The sequence below is a fragment of the Hemitrygon akajei genome, chromosome 13 (assembly GCF_048418815.1).
Source record: "Hemitrygon akajei chromosome 13, sHemAka1.3, whole genome shotgun sequence".
Lineage (NCBI taxonomy): Eukaryota > Metazoa > Chordata > Chondrichthyes > Myliobatiformes > Dasyatidae > Hemitrygon > Hemitrygon akajei.
The window spans coordinates 27,152,546-27,176,093 of record NC_133136.1 but is presented as its reverse complement, the minus strand read 5'-3'; the positions used below and the strand labels follow the sequence as shown (position 1 = coordinate 27,176,093).

At 39.3% G+C, this 23,548-nt stretch overlaps 2 protein-coding genes across 12 annotated transcripts in view; one reads left to right on the top strand and one right to left on the bottom strand.

Moving 5' to 3' along the window:
* LOC140737724 (probable E3 ubiquitin-protein ligase HERC1) overlaps positions 1-15,466 on the top strand; it is a 273,953-nt gene extending 258,487 nt beyond the window's left edge. For all 4 annotated transcript variants that reach the window (XM_073064301.1, XM_073064302.1, XM_073064299.1 and 1 more), the window contains 5 exons: positions 754-830; positions 7,040-7,292; positions 9,816-9,968; positions 11,026-11,331; positions 14,821-15,466. In XM_073064301.1, the coding sequence (XP_072920402.1) occupies positions 754-830; positions 7,040-7,292; positions 9,816-9,968; positions 11,026-11,331; positions 14,821-15,006 (975 nt within the window). In that variant the 3' untranslated portion in view covers positions 15,007-15,466. The remainder of the gene's footprint in view (positions 1-753; positions 831-7,039; positions 7,293-9,815; positions 9,969-11,025; positions 11,332-14,820) is intronic.
* Positions 15,467-18,437: 2,971 nt separating this feature from the next.
* LOC140737722 (long-chain-fatty-acid--CoA ligase ACSBG2-like) overlaps positions 18,438-23,548 on the bottom strand; it is an 83,251-nt gene continuing 78,140 nt past the window's right edge. For all 8 annotated transcript variants that reach the window (XM_073064295.1, XM_073064291.1, XM_073064296.1 and 5 more), the window contains 2 exons: positions 21,366-21,425; positions 18,438-19,371 (listed from right to left, as the gene is read on the bottom strand). In XM_073064295.1, coding sequence (XP_072920396.1) covers positions 19,316-19,371; positions 21,366-21,425 — 116 coding nt within the window. In that variant the 3' untranslated portion in view covers positions 18,438-19,315. The remainder of the gene's footprint in view (positions 19,372-21,365; positions 21,426-23,548) is intronic.

Here is a 23,548-nt window from a genome sequence, read left to right as displayed (position 1 = left end):
AGTGTTTTGCTCATCAGCTCAGCCTGAAGCTAATAGTTGTATCTACCTCATTGGCTCTCTGAGGAAATAAAATAAAAATATTACAGCCTCTTGTAAAGTTCTTAGATCCATGCACATCCTCACTGTCTTTGTCCACCCTGAGGTAAGCATTTTCTCAAACTAATTTCTGTGGATCCACTCGGGCGCCTCAAGTACCATGGAGATGGGCCTTTCAGATGTATTGTCTCCAGGCGTCTTTTCAAATGAATAACTATTTTGTGCCCCCTTCTCTGTAGCAGGCAACTGATCTGTTAATCCCCTTCAAGGAAGTCCCCAAATGTAGTCATTTATGTTTCTTGACTTAATAGCATGTCAAAAAAAATCAATCAATGGTATCTCATTGCCTTATTACCTAATCATATTCTGAATAGAAGCTGGTTAAGTGTGAACTTGTTTAAAATCTGATGTCCACCTCATTCAGTAAGGAGTTAATTTTGATCATAAACAGAAAGAAAGCAATGCTTTTCTAAGTTCTCAACTTTAACCTTCCATCTGACAGCAAATAAGCTCAGTTGTGAAAGGTAAAAAGTTGCTTTTCAAACTATTTGAGCAACTCCTTGAACAATCCAACATTATGTTCTTACAGTTTTACAACCACATCAAGAAGATATTCTCAATTTTATTTAATATGAAATGTGAATAGTTAAATAACTTTGTTCACTAACAGCAGCAATTTATTTGAACAACAATTTAATTTCTATTTTCAATTTCCAGGAGTTGGAGACAGGAGTGGTTGATCTACTGATTCCAACACCAAATGGTGTTGCAGAAGTTGGTAGCAACAGAGACAGGTAAAGCGGATGGTTTACTTATAATTATGAAAGCAAGGAAAATTATTTCCATTAAAATTCACCTTTCACAGTCGTAGCACATTCCCTTCAAGTAAGCTGGATAGCACTTGGGAGGCAGTAATTTGCAGGGACATGGAGAAACTGTGAAAAATGACATTGATGGGATTGAATGCTGGCTTTTGGAAGTAACAAATGATTATCATCTGTGCCATAATAATTCTGTGATTGTAAATATTAACAAGTTGCAGTGACACTACTGGCCATGAAGTAATGTGATGCCAGGTTTGAAGAATTATTAAGAAACTTCAGAATTTGAATCAAACTTGTTATCACTAACATGTGGGAAATGTGTTGTTTTATGGCAGCAATACAATGCAAAGACATAAAATTATAATAAATTGTAAAAATAAATAGTGAAAAAGAAGGAATAACGAGGTAGTATTCAAGGACTATCCAGAGATCTGGTGGCAGAGGGGAAGAACCTGTTTCTGAATCATTGAGTGTGGGAGTTCAGATTTTTGTACCTCCTCTCTGAGGTAGTAACAAAAAGAGGAAACGTCAGAATGGTGAGGGCCATTAATGATGGGTGCTGCCTGAGTATGTCCTCCGTATTGTGGAAGGTTGTCCTTGTGATGGAGTCTACAACTCTGCATCCTCTTGTGATCGTGTAGTTTGGAGACTGCATTCCAGGCTGTGATGCAATTGATCAGAATGTTCTCCACTGTGTACAGAAGTTTGTAAGATTCTTTGTTGATATACCATTTCTCCTCAAACTTCTGACCAAGTAGAGTTGTTGACATGCTTTCTTCATGATTTCATCGATGTATTGAGCCCAAAATAGATCCTCAAAGATGTTGATGTCCAGGAGCTTGAAACTGTTCACCATTTCATTCACTGACCCCTCAATGATTAGCATGTAATCTCTCAGCTTTCCCTATCTGAAGTCCACAATCAACTCTTTGGTCTTGCTGACACAGAGTGTGAGGTTGTTATTTATGACACCACTCAACCAGGCAGTCTACCTCATTGTACATATCCTCCTCGGCATCTGAGATTTCACCAACAAAAGTGTCATCGGCCGGTTTACATATAGCATTAATATTTTCAAATAGTACAGTGAATTCCAGTTAATTGGTCCATCGGTTAATCAGGGCAGCGCCAAAAGAACAAAAACAAATCGAGTAAATAGCTTGGGATTTCCTTTGTTTATTCGGGACACTATGCTGCTTAATTAGGACAGGATACTGTTGGCAAACATTTTCTAACTAGTGTCAATCGTGTGCGCTTATGTGACCGTTAGGCACTTTACTGTGCTTAGAGCGAGCAGTTTTTAAATAGCATCAGTTGCCTGTGTTTGCGTTCATAGCAATAAGGCAATTCAGAACTGTTTTGTTCTCTGTGGTTTCAAGCATTCAGGCTTGGAGATCCCAGAAGGGGCAGGAAGTGAAAATGAAATAATTTCACCACTTCAGCAAGTTAGAAACTAATAGGAATTTGAAGATATTGACAGTCATCTTGAATGTTACAATGAAAATAGTTCCCTGAAGGTGGAATCTCATGTGGACAAGGTGATGAAGAAAACTTTTGGTACGCTGGCCTTTATAACTCAGAGCATTGAGTCTATAGGAGTTGGGTTGTAATGTTAAAATTGTACAAGGCATTGGTAAGGCCGAATTTGGAATATTGTGTACAGTTCTGGTCACCGAATTATAGGAAAGATGTCAACAAAATAGAGAGAGTACAGAGAAGATTTACTAGAATGTTACCTGGGTTTCAGCACCTAAGTTACAGAGAAAGGTTGAACAAGTTAGGTCTTTATTCTTTGGAGTGTAGAAGGTTGAGGGGGAACTTGATCGAGGTATTTAAAATTATGGGGATAGAGTTGACATGGATAGGCTTTTTCCATTGAGAGTAGGGGAGATTCAAACAAGAGGATACGAGTTGAGAGTTAAGGGGCAAAAGTTTAGGGGTAACACGAGGGGGAATTTCTTTATTCAGAGAGTGGTAGCTGTGTGGAACGAGCTTCTGGTAAAAGTGGTAGTGACAGGTTTGATTTTGTCATTTTTTTAAAAAATTGGATAGGTATATGGACAGGAAAGGAATAATGTAAATAATTTTAGACAATTTGTTAAATGCAAGGCCCCACAAATATCCAACAATAGTCAGTCACTCTAATAATATTGGACACCGTTCTTCTGCCATAGTATTTTTTTTACACATTTGTGAGAGTTCAAACAAGTTGAAGTTACAAAAGGAGAAAATCTGCTGATGCTAGAAATACAAAGTAACACACACGAAATGCTGGAGGAACTCATCAGGCCGGGCAGCATCTATGGAACAGAGTAAACAGTCAAAAATTTGGGCTAAGGCACTTCACCGGGACTGAAAGGAAAGGAGTAAGGAATCAGACTCAGAAGGTGGGGGGAGGGGAGGAAGTAGTACGAGGTAGTAGGTGATAGGTGAAACTGGGGGAGGGGTGAAGTAAAGAGCTGGGAAGTTGGTGGAAGAAATAAAGGCTGGAGAAAGGGAAGGCTGAGATGAGAGGACAGAAGACCATGGAAGAAGGCGAAGGGGGGAAGCACCAGAGGGAGGTGATCCACCGGTAAGGAGATGAGGTGGGAAAGGAAAACGGGAATGGGGAATGATGAAGGTGTGGGGGGAGGGGGGGAAATTACAGGAAGTTCAAGAAATCGATGTTCATGCCATCAGGTTGGAGGCTACCCAGAGAAGTATAAGGTGTTGCTCCTGCAACCTGAGTGTGGCCTCATGGCAGTAGAGGAGACCATAGACTGACTTGTCAGAATAGAAATGGGAAGTAGAATTGAAATGGGTGGCCATTGTAAAATCCTGCTTCTAGTGGCAGATGAAGTGAAGATGCTTGACGAAGCAGTCTCCCCAGTCTACATCAGGTCTCACTGATATACAGGAGGCCACACCGTGAGCACCGGATACATCAAATGGCCCCAATAGACTCACAGGTGAAGTGTCGCCTCTCCTGGAAGCACTGTTTGGGGCCCTGAAAGGTAGTAAGGGAGAAGGTGTGCCACTTGTTCTGTTTGCAAGGCTAAGTACCAGGAGAGATATCAGTGTGGAGGGACAAGTGGTCAAGGGAGTTGCATAGGGAGCGGTCCCTGTGTAAAGTGGGAGGAAAGAAAAGATGTGCTTGGTGGTGAGATCCCGTTGGAGATGGCAGAAGTTACAGTCAGTCATGTGCTGGACATTGGAGTCTAGTGGTGTGGTAGATGAGGACAAGAGGAACCTTATCCCTGGTGTGGCAGTGGGAGGATGGGGTGAGGGCAAATGTGTGTGAAATGGGAGAGATTTGGGTGAAGGCAGCATTGATGGTGGAGGAAAAGAAGCCCATTTCTTTGAAGGAGGAGGACATCTCAGTTGTTCTGGAATGAAAAGGCCTGATTCCTGAGAGCAGGTGTGGTGAGACAGAGAAACTGAAAGAAGGTAATGGCATTTTTACACATGACTAGGTGAGAAGAGGTATAGTCCAGATAGCTATGAGAGTCACTGGGTTTATAAATGATATCGGTAGTCAGGCTGTCTCCAGTGATGGAGACAGAAAAATTGAGAAAGGGGAGAGAGGTATTGGAAATGGACCAAGTACAATGGACATTTACAAAATGGAGAAGATAACAGCATCTGTTAACCATAAGCTGGAACAATTTGATTCATACTGGGAAAAATAGTTTAACTATATAATGCCTCATAGGCCTGATTTTATTCTCCAAATCAATGAATCTGTTGTTAAAAAAAAAAGATCACTCCCTACTTGTACATAGTTCTTTCCTTTTGCTTGTTTTTTTCTTTCCACTCTTTTCTATAAGTGTATACCTCAGATAAATACTTTGTGGAGATTTGTGATTTATATGATATATATGTACAATGTCTGAAATACATCTTATGGAAATGTTTGATGATGAACTTCAATAAAAAAATAAATTACAAAAAAAAATGAAATGGACCAAGTAAATTTGAGGGCAGGGTGGAAGTTGGCGGCAAAGTTGATGAAGCATAGGTGCAGGAAGCAGCCCCAATGTAATCATCAGTGTTGTGTAGGAAGAGTTGGAGAGTGATGTCAGTGCAGGCTTGGAACATAGACTGTTCCACATAGATGACGAAAAGGCAGGCAGAGCCCAAACCCATGTGAGTACCCATGGCTACACCTTTGGTTTGAAGAAAGTGGGAGGAGCCGAACGAAAAATTGTTGAAGGTGAGGACCGGTTCCGCCAGCAGGAAGAAAGTGATGGTGCAGGGGAACTGGTTGCGAATGTTGTCCAGAAAGAAGCAGAGAGCTTTAAGGCCCTCCCTATGGGGAATAAAGATGTATAGAGACTATACATCCATAGTGAAAATGAGATGAAAAGGGCCAGGAAACTTAAAGTCATTGAAAAGATCAAGAGTGTGTAAAGTATCACAGATGTAGGAACTGAATCAGGGAGGATATAATGGAGTTGAGGTATGCAGACACAAGTTCAGTGGGGCAGGAGCAGACAAAAACAATGGGTCTACCTGGACAGTCAGGTTTGAGGGTTTTGGGTAAGACATAAGGCTGATTTATAGTTCTGCATAGTAGCCTACACCGCAGCCTTCGTAAGTGGCCTGCGCTGTTGTGAGCATTTATACCTGTGCGTTGGTGTGTCTACGTCGCTCTGCAATTCACCACCAAAACGCTAGTTAGCGGTGGGGTTTCTAATGGTGACTGAGCACATCATGTTGGAGTTGGAGCTAATAAATGTTGAACAAACATTACTTTTATTGAAATTACTGCAACGCAAAAAAGAGAGAAGACATCAGAGGAGATGGTATGTACGACCATTGAATGGATTTAGGCAGAAGGAGGGTGAATTTTCTGTGCTTGTTCTAGAGTAGAGCATAGGGTACAGCGTAGGTAACGCGACTACGACATACCTATGGCATTCATTTGACGCAGAAGTATAAATCAGCCTCTACCCTACGCCATAGCCTGACACGCACTTCTCCAAAAATGTAACTGCGCGTCGCGACAAAGCAGACGGCAACAACTGTGATTGGTCCACTTGGTAGCATCGCATTTCTTCCTGTCTATAGGCACACTGTGCGTACACTGATGCGAAATAAATGGTTGGAGACGATGAACCAAATCGTCAAATCTACCTGCCGACATCCGAAAATATTTAAAATGAATTTCCTTGTATATGTCTCTCAGTGGCCGGACAAGCACAGAAAATTCACCCTCCTTCTGCCTCAATCCGTTCAATGGTCGTACATACCATCTCCTCCGACATCTTCTCTCTTTTCTGCGATGCAGTAATTTCAATAAAAGTAATCCTTGTTCAACATTTATTAGCTCCAACTCCAACATGATGTACTCAGTTGCCATTGTTTGAAGTACACGAAGAAACTCTACACAGCAGCATAGAAACCCCACCGCCAACTAGCATTTTGGCGGTTAATTGCAGAGTGACACAGACACACCAACGCACAGGTATAAATGCTCACAACGGCACAGGCCACATACAAAGTCTGCAGCATAGGCTACTACGCAGACGTATAAATCAGCCATTAGAAACAGGAGGTGCAGGGTAAAGGAACTGAGGTTGGTGGCAATGGATCAGAGATCCCCAAAATCAATAAGGTCAATGATGGTGCAAAAGACAATGGCCTGGTGCTCCTTCATGGGGTCCTGTTCAAGGGGTAACTAAGATGAGGTACCTGAGAATTGCCATCTAGCCTCAGGAAGGGAGAGGTCAGTCTGCCAGACTACTACAGCATCCCCCTTATCAGCGGGTTTGATGGTGAGTTTGGGGTCAGTGCAGAAAGCTTAGATACAAAATAACAGTGTGTAGACATAAAATTATGGGAAGATAGAAAATTTAATATAAGAAAATCTTTTTCACTACATTGATATCAGGAATTTCCTTCCTATGAGGGGGAGGGGGTGAAATAGATTAATCCAAGTTTTCAAAAGGGTGTCTATCCGAAAGAGAAGAAACCTCCAAGCTGTGGTTAAAAGAGGAGCAGGAATGGGATGGATGGAACTGTGGTCTGGGTCACTAACATTGATTCAGTAGGCTGATTAGCCTCCTATTCAGTAATAATTTTCAACTTTCACAAAAGCACAAACATGACTAATACTGCTATCCTTTAAATGACATATGAAACCTTAGTTTTGTGGGGAACCAAATTAAAATTCTCAAATTATGCCTTTTTTCTTTCAGATTTTTACTAAACCCATCAGCTTGCACTGAAGAACACCTCCAGCAGTTTAAGTTTTTGGGGATACTGATGGCCGTGGCTATTCGGACCAAAAAACCATTGGATCTACACCTAGCACCACTCGTATGGAAACAATTGTGCTCAATCCCACTCATCTCTGAAGATCTGGAGGAAGTTGACTTGCTTTACATTCGGACCTTGTATGGAATCCTACATCTCGATGACAGTGGAATAACAGAAGAAAATTTCTTGGAGGTGAGAGCTGTGCCACGTTTCTGACTGAATATTCTAACCCCTTTTCCTAAACATGACAGCGTTTAAGATACTTGAACAATTGAAATAAACAGTATAATATTGAAATTAATGTTTTTTTTATATTATGTCAGTTTCATGTACAGTAGAATTATGAATACAAACACCTGCCTTCAAAAATTAGATCTTCTAATATCTTGTAAGTATAGAACAGGAAGTAGATTGTTTGTCTCAATGAAAGAGAAAGTTGAAGACTTAGTACACTACAGTTTACCAGTTACTCCTGGAATTACTAGCTCTTCCCAAGAATATCTGAACAGGAACATTTTTCAGGGATGTCCATTCTAATGATCCAACCCCACATTCCACCTCCCCCATCCCCAGCCACCCTCTTCCACCATCTCTTCCCACCTTCCACTTATCACCATCTGTAAAATAGCCGGTTATTAACCCTACCCTGAATCCTCATCCAAGTTCTCAACTACCGTCCCTCTATCCTTCCCCAACCCAGAGCATAAAACAATCCTCCTTCCTTTTGCCGTTAATAACAGCAGAAGCCTCACTTGTGTCTATGTCCATCTTGCACATCTTTTTATGTTCAGTAGATTTTCATGTGTGGTTTGTGTCTCATGTTTAATGTAATCACATTACCATTATTCTTTTTAATACTAAGGGCTTAAGCTTTACTAAGTTATCTGAACTGTGCCACACATCAAAAACCCTTTGAAAGTTTATATATAAAACATTAAACATACTACGTCCATCACCTTTGCAAGTAAGATCACATCTGTGAGTTGACCTGAACGTGAGCTCTGTGGCCTGGCCTGCCAAGTATCTCCATTTTTGTTTTGAAATTTTAGATTTACGGCATCTGCAGGTTTCTTTTTATCTTCTCTTCAATCAATCCCTCTGTTGCTGCATCTATAATCGCAATGAGTCGTCAGGCAAGCAGCAGCATCATCTGTCATTTAATGACCCTATTCTCCAAATGGCAGTTTAGTCTCATTAGTTTCCTATCCACTACATATTACTCATCAGCCTCTGCCTCTCCTGTTTATCCTTAACCCTTCTCTTCACCTATCCAGCACTTTGGAGCCATTCCTTTACTCAGTCAAAATTGGAAGATTGGGGCTAGGACCTACACCACAAACATATTTATCCTTCCTAGCAAGCTAATGTGGACCCAATGATCTTTTTCATTTGACTTATGTCATCATGTTAAGTACCTTCTGTAACTAGTCCATGCTGTTAAGTTTCTCTACAACTCCATTCACTTTCATATGAACATTGTCTTCTTCACAATTAAAGGAAACTCATATTATAACTCAGCCATCACTATAGTTTCGATTGCTAATCATCCCCACACATTATGTGGCAACATTCTAGTACAGCATATGTCTAAAAGACACTTGGGTTTCTTTTACCTTACGAAATCTATTTGCAAACATACTTCTCCATTTAATTTTAATTTTTCTTTATCATTAGTAATTCAAAGAGTTCTTGTTTCAGAAGTAATGTTTACTTTCTTTAAATGCCTTTATTATACACTTAGCCAAATGAACTTGTTTGTAGTTTACACATTTGCTCCATTGTGCATGTAATAACTGTTGAGAAATTTAGTACAATCGGCCCTCTTTATCCGCGAATTCTGCATGCGCGAATTCAACCAATTGTGAAAACCCAGAAGTGCTCTTCCAGCACTTGTTGTTCGAGCATATACAGACTTTTTTCTTGTCATTATTCCCTAAACAATGCAGTATAACAACTATTTTACATAACATTTACATTGTATTAGGTATTATAAGTAATCTAGAGATAATTTAAAATATACAGGAGGATGTGCTTGGGTTATCGTGGATTGGGATCAGAAATCAGAACAGGTACATCCGGAATTATTTAGTGTCAGTTAGTCAAACGTTTGTCTTAGTATATAGTATATATTTCACCTTTCTATGTATATAAAACACTTAAGAACGTATGTTTTAGCGCCGGGCTCGGGAACTTCTTCCCAAGTTCAATCCAGTGACAGACCACTATCGAGTGCGGTCTCCACCGTGCCAGGTTGATGAGGATCAAAAACCCAAAACCCAATAATTAAACCACTGCGTTGCTTAGTAATAATTGTAGCTTTCATCGGGGCACAGCTTTCTCACTTTATCCATTAAAATTGTTCCGATCGTTGACCGACTATAGCCTAACGCTTTTCCAATGACTGATGGCGTATCACCTCTTTCCAATCGTTATTGTTTCCACTTTATTTTCAATCGCAATCGTGATTATTTTCATGAACAGGAACACTGCGGATTCAGATCTCTGCCGCTGGGTCCTAAGATCCACCGCATTGAGACAGCTTGAATAAGGGACTTGAGCATCTGTGAATTTTGGTATCCGCAAGGGATTCCGGAACCAATCCCTCGCGGATAAGGAGGGCCGACTGTATTTGCCTTGTTAGTTAAACTTAGCTCCTTTCACCATAAGTGAGTTTAACAATATGATCACTTTTCCAAACTTGTTTTATTCTATTAGATGATCCCCTTAGATTCGTTTGTTGGCAGGAGTGCAGATGGCAGGGTTGTTCCACTAATTCCTGGAGGAAGCAGCATACCTTTGACTTTCGGAAACAGGAAGGAGTATGTAGAAAGAGCAATTGAATATAGGTTGCATGAATTGGATCAACAGGTGAGTATCCAAATGTTTTAAAACAGTGTCATTTTCTGAATGAACTTGTAGTAATAGATTTAATTTTGTTCCAGTTCCTCTGTCATATGGAAATAGTCTCTTGTTATAGCACTGTATTTGCAGTTTGCCATCGTAATTGGCATTTGAATTTGAATGTAGTCTGCACCATACCATAGTGATTAAGTTATTGCACTAGTATCCAGATGCCCTTACTATCCAGAGAGATTAGTTCAAATTCTACCACAATAAGCGGGAAGTTTCAAACTCAAATAATTTGGTTTGCTTATATTTATTGAAGGAAACCTGCTATTCTGGCAAGGAAGCCACTTCATTTTGAGAAACAACTGGGGATCGATGACTTGGTTGCAACATCTACGTACTATTTATATACAATAATTATATAAATCTGGAATTTATAGCGTCAATAATTATGACTGACATTGCTAAATTATTGTCAAAATCTCTCTTTCACTGATGTCAATTAGCAATGGAAATCTGAAATCCTTACCCAGTCTGCCTTATGTGCATATCCAGATCTACCAATGTAATTGATTCTTAACAAGCCTTTGAAATGGCTCAAGTCATTCAGTTTATCCTGAATGAAGAAATAATAACAAATGCTGATCTTAAATAAAGTGTTGTGTCAAATAGCAATGAAAATAGGGGAGATCTAAGATCTACACCGTTGGTAACAAGTTTTAGCTTTTTATAGTGATAATAAACTGTTATTTTTATATAGTTTATAATAATATATTTCAGCTCAGCATAATGGTGTAGACTCTTGTGACTGAGCTGCATCTCTAGCTTTGATTTTGTTAAAATTGTGCTGAAACTTATGCTTTATAAATGTTCAGTGGATATTAATTCTTTCATGAGCACCACCACTCTTTGAATAGCTTTCTGCCACCTGTAAAACCATGAATGAGATACAAGAGCAGCTATAAAGACACAATTGCATGTAAACTTATCCACACTGTACAAGAGGGAAGAAATTTGAGAGAAATTGAACTGGAAGGCTTGATAACCAGTTTTAATAATGTTTTTGATCATTTTTCAGGTCACAGCAATAAGACAGGGAATGTCAGCCATAGTCCCTGTACCTCTGCTGTCTCTGTTTACAGATAAACAGCTTGAACAGCTTGTATGTGGGATGCCAGAAGTGAACGTAGATACTTTAAAAAAAGTTGTCCGTTATCGTGATATTGTTGAAAATCATCAGTTGCTGGGTTGGCTCTGGCAAACGTTGCAAGAGTTTTCGAATGAAGAGAGAGTTTTATTTCTTCGTTTTGTCTCTGGTCGCTCCAGGCTACCAGCCAACCCTGCAGACATCACACAGAAGTTTCAGATTATCAAAGTGGACAGGGTAGGTGTCTTGCTATGAAAGGCTACTCTAGTGCTTGATATGTATCAAACCATGAACATCATAGAAGGAGGCCTGTGCTTAAGCTATAAAATCCTTTGCTTTAGTTTTATTTTTGTTATAAATACATGTTCTTTCTGTTCTGTTGCTTTACTGGGACCTCCTTTTGACTGCTGTTCTCCCAATGATGTGACATTTTAGTATTAACTTATGTACATTTTAATGCTGGCTGAACCTCTGGATCTCCATTCCCAAGGGTGATTTTGTGAGAAGCTTGCCTGAAGGGATTTAATAAACTGCAACATCAAAGAGTCAAAGCAGGTTCTGATCAACAAGTAATAAACACTGGAAGCAATAGATTCACTGGATCTTTTCTGTTGCGATAGTTTTCCAAAAGCACATTAGCCTTGGATAAAACTTCAAATTTCATTGAGTGCACTCGTGTATATTTGGTGCTTACAAACGTACAGTGCATTAAAATTTAAATCTTAATTTTCCCAAAGGTTTCAGTTTATTTTGGTTAGTCTGATATTACCACTGGAACCCATTGAACATGTGCAAGCAAGAATTTTAGCTTCAGATTCCAAAGATCAGGGATTTCACAGAGAAATATTGAATCCAAGCATCTCTAAATTATGATCTGTGAGTTAGCCATGTTGAAATAAGCACGCAATTAAAATCAGCTTTAATTGTTGTAACAAAATTTTATTGGCTACAACATTTGGATTTGATAATAAAGAATATTGCTTTCAGAGCATATATAATTCTTTAATTTTTGGAGCTTGTGCAACACCATTCCAAATGCAACTTTTGATAAGGGATGTGGGCTAATCTAAATATTCATAGCATTTGATGTTATTAAATTGCATTCATAAAGTGATACTCCTGTAGTTGTCAAAAATAGAATGTACCTTGATAGTTGTTGTAAGAAAATCGGGTTCTTAAAGGAATGCTATTAATGCTGTTAAAGGGACTTCAGTTCATTAATCATCTATCACTAAAATATGGCCATTATGCAATTCATTACTTCATTGTCCTTGTATATTGTAACAGAAGCATGGTTTGCTGTAACACGTGGTCCATTCAGAGCCTAGAAAAATGATTTTTCAAGAACTCATCATAAGAACATGTTTGGTGATGGTGTACAGTACTTCAGATTAAATAAAAAACTACTCTTAACAGTCCGTCCCCTGTGGATAAAATGTAAAAGCAGCATCACATTAGGTAGTGGAAAACTCTTGCATGCACAGATACAGGGAGATTTGTTTGTATAAGAAAAATGTTAAACTTTGACATTGGTAGTAGGCTACAGAGTTGGAAAATGACATGGATTGTCCACATATGCCGAGTGAAAAAAAAATGTAGTCACTTCATTTGGGTCAGATGAACATGGTAATTGTAATTATCAAAAGTTCTCCTGTGATGAACTAGGTCCACGATAATCTTTTTTGCAGCAGTTCTGGCACAATTAGTAATGCCTCAGCCAATTGGATATTTCTAACTTCCTTAACCCAGCATTACTTGATTTCTTCCTGATGATTATGTGCTTTATTCTTCACATATGTGTTGTCAATTTAACATCTTTCCAGGTTGTATGGAGAGCCATGAGCTCTCTCAAAGGAGCAGAATTTTTGAATCAGCCAGAAAATTGGATTCTGTATTTACACTAAAACTCCAATAATCCACAGTCCAGTTGTTCAGAAATCCTGTTGGTTTGGAATCTGGCTCACAAGGTCCTAATTCCTAAACTCCCTCGAGCACAATAGGATCCCTGTTTTCCATGCTCCCTTCAGTACACACACTGTCTTGCAAACAGGCTTTCCCAGTTTTCATGATTCTTCCAGATTCCTGGAGGGTCTTGCTTCCTGCACTCTCTTCATTTGTCAATGCTCCCTTTCAACTTGCTGGATTTACTAGAAAATTTATACTATCACACTGTGTAACACCTTCAAAAAAAAATCAGAAATGAGTTGAATGTTAATTGTGATAACATCTAATCTTGAAAATCTCTCATGAGCAAGGTCCCAAACATGCTGGATAATTGGAGTTTTACTGGACTTTGCAAGCATTGGGCCTCATTCAAGCTTTTGTCCATCTCAATTCTATGATGCCACAGTAGTGTTATCAACCATGCTGATGGGCTAAAGGGCCTGTTTCTTTTCTGTAGTACTGTATAATTCTGTGCTTCAGCTGGGTCAGTCTGCTTGCCTTGCTCCAGTGCAGTGGTTGGACTAGTGATAATGTTCTGTTCTATGATCAGCTGCTATCCTACTCCACAAGTAAACACTAGTCATTCAAGTGTGAATGTGCACATGTAGAATCGAATACCTTACTAATACTAGATCCCATAATACTAATGCACAAAACTCAGACAATATTAAACAGTTGTGGGAATCCAAGCATTTTAATAGCTGGTATGGCAAAGTGCCTTTCTTCAAAGGAAAATTAATTTTAGCAGTTTGCAAGCTATGCATCTATGATTTATTGTATACAATAGTTTGCTGTTGATTGGGAGATGTGCATATTACTGCAGTTGTGCTGGCTAAATAAAAGTTTAAGGCAGTTGTAATTTTTTGCCTCTTTTGACAGAACTGTCCTACTTTGAGATGCAAAGTAAGGCTGTCCAGTTTAAATATAATGCTTCAATTAGCTCTGAATGTTTTTCAAACAAATGTGGGCTTCGTAAATTCATGTAACTCCTTATTTTGAAAATATATTCAGAAACATTCAGAAGGGACAATGGACAGCACTTTCACTACAATGTTGGTCAAAAGTCTGCCATTGCAAAAGTCTGTAATGTAAGAAATGTAAATTCTGTAACGATAAGGCTGATACAGGGGGTTGGGACATTCTGGATTTTGGGGTAGGTACAGGAAGGTCAGGACCTGAGAAGGAGAAGGTTGTGTGCCTTCAGGAGATGGTGTTGGATCCCAGAAGAATAGATATTTTAGCGAACTAAAAGAGTACAGTATAGGGCAAAACTGCTCAAGGTGTCTCCCCCTCCCCCACCCCAAAAAACCTTTCACTGGTGCTGTTGCAAAGGCAACTTCCCTGTGAAAACACTTTCAGACATGCTCAATAATGGGTCCTCCTCGGAACAGTTCAAAACAAAGAAATATGAGCTAATTTTCTGGGCAACTTTCCAAAGGATCATTGCACCATTCATGACATTTTTTTATATTATTCACATGAAGAACAGGAACTATAACAAGAATACCATGTCAATTTTTTGACGTTGGGTTTTCAGGCATAAAAATTGTTTCTCACAGGCAGTGAGTAAGTAAATGTGCTTTGTTTCCGGATTTCTAAATTCTGGTACTTGTTTCTGGTCAAATGTTTGTACCCAAGCATACATATGACTTTGATGCATCAGAATGGGTAGTTTTAGATGTAACCAAGCATCCTTTCCATCCGGTGATTAACCTTCAAGTTTAAAAACAATTATCTTTTTACTGTACTTCAACATTATTACTTTTTTATTTCATTGTGCAGCCCATCGATGGTCTTCCTACTGCTCAGACCTGCTTCTTCCAGCTTCGACTACCCCCTTACTCAAGCCAGCAGGTGATGGCAGAACGTTTGCGGTATGCCATTCAGAACTGCAGATCAATTGACATGGACAACTACATGCTGTCGAGAAACGCTGACACCGGAGAAGGTTCAGACACTGAATATTGAGTGCTGCTTTCTTCAATACCACCTGCAAATCAACTTTTCAATTAATAGAATCTCAGGCAATTTCATGAAAAAATACAAGCAACTTAACACATAATTTTTTTTAACTGACATTTTCTACTTTGTGGGATGAGTATTTGCTACCTTACAAATTTTGCATAAGAATGTGCTGGTGTTTTTAAAGAAAACTAATTAATTTGATTTTGTGCACTACTGAAAATCAGGAATTGCTTACATCCTGTAAAATTGTAGAATCATGTTTTTGTAGAATGCATAATGCACATGGTACACTGAATACGTCCAGCACTTTGCCTAACTTAAGCATCTTGTGTACAGGATCGGGGTGGATAATTGCCAAACAGTAACCTGATTATGAAAGTTTGATGAGGTGAATCCAATTCTTTTGTACTAAAATAATTTTCCATATCACACTGAACAATAAAGGATCTTGGCCATGCTAAAACATTCATAGCATCTTCTTTGGCCATTGGATGTTTATACTTAGTGGTGACTGAGGAAGTGACAACTAAATATTTAAAAACTTGTCTCCTGATGTAAAAATTTAATCAAGTTATATTGCAAGCATTTCATAAAGCCACTCAGTTCAGCAAAGTTGAAAGGATAACTTTCACCAAAGGAGCATTCTCTTCAGATTGCAATAAAATGTGCATCATTGATTTTAAAAGATTTGGGATGCTTATGCAGGAGAGAGAGAAAAAACAAAGTTAGTTTTTAACATCAATGAAAACTTGGAAAACATAGAAGTTTTAAGATGCAAAGGAAGGAGGAAGGGAAAGAATTTAGTAAAAAGGTAGGTTTGTGTTGTGCCAGGAGGTATAAAGGACAATTAAATTCAAGGCAATAGTAGATAGTAATGGGACAAACAAATTGGTCTGGGGACGGTGGAGATAATGGCAGAATTGAAGCTACAGAGGCCAGGAATAGCAGGCAGTGGGAAAGAATGAAACCACTGGTGATCAGGAATCAGGTTTGTTGTCAAAAGAGAGACATGCTTCATATAAGCACCCAATCTGACCATATTATCAGTGGCTATGCTGGATACCAAATTAAAAGCAAAATGTTGCTGATTTCATATGGAATGCTTGAACCTTGTATGGCTGGGAGACTAACGTGTTGGTGTTGCATGCCTGTATGAAAAGTGAATGAGTTGGTGATTGATCAGAAGCAGAGTGTCATGGAGATAATGGGCCTATGATAATGCTGAAAGTGGAGCAAAAATGTGTTTGGGTGTTGATAACAGATGATGGCGGGTTACCATTCTAAACAGAGGCTGGTTGCGTTAAAGTTGAGGTGCAGCAGTATGGAATGCAGAAAGGAAGTGACTGAGCATCTTGTAAACAATGGTGGTGATGTATGCTCAGGTGAGCAAATAGAAAACTGCTTCAGTATTGCTAATATGAAAAATGGCAGGCATTATCAGTACAGATGAGCGAGGATTAGAGCCCTTTTTTTCAAGTGCTGTCAGTGGTGCAGGGTGAGGTCGGAAGACACACAATTTTGCAAGTGGACAGCATCATACATGCTGAAAATGGCTTTGAGGTTGTTATAACATGGAATATACAAGATTACAGAACAGTACAGGCCCTTCAGCCCACAATATTGTGCTGACCTTTTAACCTACTTTCAGATCAATCTAGCCCTTCACTCCTACGTGGCCATTGATTTTTCTATCATAGTGATCAGGGGTTCCCTTGGTTAATCATAGGGGTCCATGGCATAAGAAAGATTGGGAACCCCTGATCTAATCAACAATCTAGAATGCATTACTAGGATTGCCAAGATGCTGGATAATGCAAAGGTATGTGGCTCCATTTCAGCAAAACAGTACTGCCCTCTCAAGATGGCAGGAGCCTGCCTCTGTCTCTCCAGCTTGCCTTTGCTGTTCCCACTCATCCCCGCCAACGTTTATAGCTTCACCATTAGGAACAAGCTGCATTACCCATGTGTATGGACAGAATGGGAAAAGGCAAATGGAAGACAGACATGAAGGTACCAATTATTGATGTTTGGTATTTGTCAAGCTTTGATTTAAAAATTTGGTACAGTATACAATATTGGCTTTTTAATGTTTGATTTTTATTTTGGCATTTCAGCAAAGTAAATACACTGTAGTTGGCAACAAAGATAAGGTAAGAGGTTCAGTGTCATTGGGGGTGGGGAGCTGGGGGTTTAAGTATGGAGTAGAGTTTCTTAGTAGTGCAGTTGGATATGATGGTAATGTACATAGTGGCCAGACAGGTGTTCAACAGTGATTGTACCTTGTGTAGTAAGGATGATACCTCACAAAGGTGACATTCATCAAAACACCATAGATCTTAAAACCCACCCTTCAAAGTGCTCCAGAGTCCCACCATATTTTATTTGGGAGTTTTTCACAATCATTTTTATTTTGGGTGGTAGTATAACATGTTACTAATTGTCCATATGCACATTGATTGTGCCCTTAGGTTTCACAGTGGCTCAAATCCTACTGCAAGGGAAAAGGCAAAATGAATATTGGCGGGATATTGGGCAGAGTGCGATTTCACACCAGATGAACATGTAGGGAGAGGAATCTCTTCTGTTTATAGTACATCTTGGCACCAGCAAAGTAATGGGTGTAATCAAGGCCAGCTTGCCCTATGAGTAAACCTGGAATCCTAACACCACGGGAGAAAATTAAATGTATTTACATGACTAATAGAAAACTGCAAATATGTAAAATGCATCTTCATTCTTTCCAAAAGGAAAGTGTTAAATCAAAATTTATGTTGATTGGGAATTTGATAGCCACCAGCAAGAGTAACCTTTCTCTCTTGCTGGGGCTAAAATTATGGCTGGAACATCAGGTTATTTCAGTGAACACTTACTTATGCAATGCAGACAATTCACTGATGGAAGTGGTTCTTGCAAACCCTGGGTGGATATAAGCTTATGGTAAGAGCAATTTTCCTCCTACCTTGTACTGCTCGTAGTGATCTCTACCGAACCTCCTTTCCAGGTTGCATTTTTGACAATAACAATATGCTGGGCAGCAAATGGATTATAGAAGCCTTGTGGTCAAGCCCGGCCTCCAACAACTGAACTATAAATCAGTCTTCAATTAAACTAGCAGCCAAGTCGGTCACTCAATGTCTACAGTATGTAGCTAACTGAAGTTCACATGAAGCAGTAAGAATATGTCTGTCTATCCTATAGCTCCGCCATTGATTCACATATGCATGCTTAGAAGATTGAAGTTAAATTTAACATTGCTGTATGGCATTAAGGGCTACATAATTTGTGGGCATCAGCAGAACCTGTGCTTAATCATTTCAATATGGTGTCGCCACATTGGTTGTATAGTGTCTGTTGTTTAGGGTACAGAATTGGTTCCACTGTATTGCTGTTCCAGATGATGTAAGAAATACAAAGAAAGTAGGGCTAACTAGTCATTCTTTTAAAAATATTTTATTGAAATAAATGTTATCATTATGACTCGTTAAGTTTACCACCTTCTAAAAACAGTAATTAGGTACAACAAAAATAACATTCAAATTACAGCCTTACTCCATCAACCCAGAATTGTACAAATCAGACATGTAATTCCCAGCTGAACAGAGGGTGTAGTCTAAGGGTGAATTTTAGGCTACCAAAAAATGTCCCAAATCTTCCAAACAATTATACATTTGTTTTAAAAATCTACTCAAGACTAAAATTCCACACTCACTGATATCTTACTTGGTGTTCATGTTGCTTTCTCAGAAACAGAATTGCTAGTGAAGGTAAGAAGAGTCATTATATCACAAGAGAGATTCAGTTTGTCACTGTTGGGTCAGAAACATACCTTTCCCTGCTGTTGTGCTGGGAACCTGGTTGAGGATTGACTTCTCTGGTGCTCCTGCAGCAGTGAAATGGTTAAAGTGACCTCACTGTTTAGTGAGCCACCAATGCCATGGATGCAGCAGCTTGCAAGTGTTGATGTTAGGCAGACAATGAGAGATTATAGCAGTTTGGTGGTCTGTCGAAAGATGGAACAGCCAAATCTGGTCCTTACACTCATGCCAGCCCTCCTCTCAGCAGCCTCTGATTATTGCCTTGGTAGCTCTCTCCAAACCAGGGCATGGGACAATGGGATCACTGTCCCATAGTCCTGCCACAACAGTGAATGGTATTTTTACAGTGTGGAAGTATTATGGACTCAGTATGAAGCTTACAAAAACAAATGACAAGGTACTATTGAATGCAGGTTTCTGAACTGGAGGTAGAACAACATTTATTCTAGCAAATTCTTCAAGCACTTTTTTTTAAAGTGGATCCACATTGGCCCCATTCAGTTCGTCAGCCTTTTCAGTGTGAGATTCATCGTTTCCGCAAAACTGCTGGCTTCTAGATGGATTAGTAACAGATGTGCAAAGTTGATTTGCAAAAATAATATTATTGTTGGAATTTCCCATTTGACAATGCAGAAAATTCAAATCCCATGCTTACTGCAGCATAACTTGTGTGCCAGAGCCTTTCTGAGTCAGGCAATGTTGCCCCATGTTGAATCTGCCAAACTGGTTGTGTAATTATGCAAGTTTCTGTTCAGAAGTAAGCAGCAATTTTACGTATTACAGTAGCCCAAAAACTATTTCTTCTGCTTACTGACTTGAAGCAAAATGTTGCCCCCCCCACCCCCACCTTTTCACAGGGAAGAGCCTGGCAATTACAGACCAGTGGAAGTGATTGGAAAAATTCTGAGGGTCAGAATTAGTGATATCTTGGAAATGTAACGACTGATCAGGAATTGTCAGCATGGATTTGTCAAGGGCAGGTCTAGTCTGACTAATCTGATTTAATTCTTTTAGGAGGTACTCAGTACACATTTTCAGTGCAGAAGATGTGGTTTACATGGGAGACAGGTCCAAACAGTTGGGTCCTTGGGATCATTGGGCAAACTGGATCCAAAGTTAGTTTTGAAGGTGAGAAGACAGAAGCTGATTGTAAAGAGTTCTTCTTGTGGTTGGATGCCTGTGACTAATAGTGTTGCTACATGAATAATTTGGATATAGGAGGAATGAATGATCTCTAAGTTTACAGATGCCATGGAAGATTGGTGAAATTGTTGGCAGTGAATGGGCTGAGAATGGCAGATGGAATGTAGTCCTGTTAAATATGAGGTGATGCATTTTGGGAATATTAATGAGGCACATCATACACCATGAATTGTAAGGTCCTAGGAATAGAAAGGCCTTGGCCTGTACTTATGCTTGAAGTTGACAGCATAGATAATATACTTAAGCACATGGGATTCAGGTCCAATAGTTAGAGCATTGAATACAAGCACAGGAAGGTTATTCCTCAACCTTATAAAACACTGGCCAGTCTTCAGGAGTACTGTATGCACCTCTGGTCACCACACTATAGGAAAGGTGCAAAAGCACTAGAAAGTGCAGAGGAGATTCACCAGGCCCTTGTCTTCAATGGAAAGTGTTAGTAATGACGAGAGACCAGAGGTGCTGAGCCTGTTCTCACATAAGCAGAGAATGTTAAGGGAGGCAAATTTAAAGGGAGATAAAAATTAATGCATATAAATTTAGGTGGAAAAGTTTCTTTATCAGAGGAAAATAAAAGTAAATTCGTATATAGATTCTGAGTGGGACCTTTTTCACAGAGTGGCAAATCTTTGGAATGCACTGCCTGGGAGAGTGATGGAAACATAATTGCTGGCAGCACTTAAGAGGAATTCAGACAAACACTAAAAATAATATTGGCATTGAAGGATATTGGTCAAATGCTGGAAGATGGGATTAATAGATATAATTAAACAGTGATCAACATGAATATGGTGGGGTGAATGGCCTATTTCCAACATTTACCATTTTTACAAAAAAAAACTTCAGCTAGATATTTCAATGCTTGTTGCACTGATTGAAGTAGCAGTTTTAGGATTCCCTACAAAATACCCCAGCAATTAGTGCTTAGGATATCTGAAAAGACAAAGTGAAAAATATAGACTTCTCTAGGTTGCTCGACTTACTCATAGTTCATGTCAAGTACCTAGACAGCAGAGAACTGCTCTCAGTACACACAGATTGCACTATTTAAAACATTAAAATTTAGCAGGTCAGTTTAATTCTCAATAAAAGCGGGAATCAACTGATTATGTATAAACAAAAATGCAAAATTACAATTTAGTGGTTTTACACCGTCAAATCACATCCTATACCTAAAGATTATATAAACGGTGAAATTAATCACAATTTCTTATTCATTTGAAGGCACAAAAATTTATAGTTGAACTTAATATTACAAAATCTGCCAGACTTTATTATTTTTAAACACCAGGATTGTTTTAATACTCTAATCAGCAGTAAAAAGATTCGAGTCAGTATAGAAACCTTCAATCTCTTCTTTGTACAGTCTCGCCACAACAGGCCTTTTCACTTTCAGTGTCGGACCTGTGAATATAACCAAAAGAATGTAAAATATCCAAATTTGAAAGAACAATTCTTTTTGTTCCAGCTGGCATTTACAAAGCTGCTCCTTCATGTAACATTTATCAGAGGTTAATCTACATCCTTTTGCGTGGCTTCAGACCATCCATGGCAGAGTTCATATTCACATCTCCCCTCATTATCCCAAGTTCCAGGCAATTAAGTCCTACCCATTTCAACATTAGGCCCATTGAGTCTGCTCTGCCATTTCACCATGGCTGATCCAATTTTCTTCTCAGCCCCAACTTCCTGCTGCCTTCCCATATTCCTTCATGCCCTGGCCATTCAAGAATCTATCAACCTCTGCCTTAAATATACATAAAGATTTGGCCTCTACAGCTGCCAGTGGCAAAGAATTCCACAGATTCACCACTCTGGCGAAAGAAATTCCTCCTCATCTCCATTCTAAAAGGACACTCCTCTATTCTGAGGCTCTATCCTCTGGTCTTAGATTCTCCCTCAAGTCTTAGATTCTTCCTCTATAGGAATTATCTTCTCCACATTCACTTTTCGATAGGTTTGAATGAGGTCACCCCTTATTCTTCTGAATTTAAGTGAATACAGGCCTAGAGGCGTCGAACGCTATTCCTATGACAAGCCATTCAATCTTGAAATCATTTTCATGAACCTCCTTTGAACCCTCTCCAGTTTCAGTACATCCTTTCAAAGATCAGGGGGCCCAAAACTGCTCACAGTACTCTACATCAGGCCTTACCAGTGCTTTATAAAGTCTCAATATTACATCTTTTTTTAATATTCTAGTCCCCTTGAAATGAATGCTAACATCACATTTGCCTTCCTTACCCCAGACTCAACCTGCAAATTAACCTTGCACAAGGACTCCCAAGTTCCTGTGTGCCTGTTTTTTTGTATTTTTTCTTCATTTACAAAATTGTCAACCCTTTAATTTCTTCCACCAAGTGCATGACTATACATTTCCTGACACTATGCCACTTGTTTACCCATTCCCCTAATCCAAGTCCTTCTGAGGCCTTTTTACTTCAAAACTACCTGCTCCTCCACCTATCTGAATAACTTCCGCAAATTTTGCAACAAGGTCATCAATTCCATCATCCAAATCATTGACATATACCGTAAAAAGAATCGGTCCCAACACAGATCCCTGTGGAACACTACTTGTCACCAGCAGCCAACTGGAAAAGACTCCCTTTATTCCCATTCTTTGCACCCTGCCAATTAGCCACTGCTTTATCTAATGATAGAATATTTTCCTGTAATACCATGGGCTCATAGCTTGTTAAACAGCTTTGGTTTTTTTCAGCCTTCTGAAAATCCAAGTACACATCAACCAGTTCTCCTTTGTCTATCCTGCTTGTTATTTCTTCAAAGAATTCCAAACAGATTTTCCCTTGTGGAAACCATGCTGACTTTGGCCTATTTTATCATGTGCTTCCAAGTACCCTGAGACCTCATCCTTAATGATCGATTCCAACATCTTCCCAACCACTGAGGTCAGTCTAACTGGCCTACAGTTTACTTTCTTCTGCCTCTCTCCCTTCTTAAAGAGTGGAGTGACATTTACAATTTCCCAGTCTTCCAGAACCTAGTGATTCTTGAAAGATCATTACAAATACCTTCACGATCTCTTCAGCCACCTCGTTCAGAACCCTGGAGTGTATAGCATCTGGTCCAGGTGACTTTTACTTTCAGACCTTTCAATTACCCAAGGACCTTCTCTCTAGTTATGGTAACTTCACACACTTCATGACCTCTAACACCTGGAGCTTCCACCACGCTGCTAATGTCTTCCATGGTGAAGAATGATGCAAAATACTTATTCAGTCATCCATCATTTCCTTGTCCCCCATTACTAACTCTCCAGCAGTTCAGTATCCACTCTCACCTCTTTTATGCTGTACGGATCTGAGGAAAGTTTTGGTATCCTCCTTAATATTATTGGCTAGCTTATTTTGTGTTCCATCTTTACCTTAATGACTTTTTAGTTGCCTACTGTTGGTTTTTAAAAGCTTCCCAATCCTCTAACTTCCTACTAATTATTCAAAATTCTATGCCTTCTCTGGCTTTGACTTCTCTTGTTAGCCACACTTTTTCCTCTTTGATATATA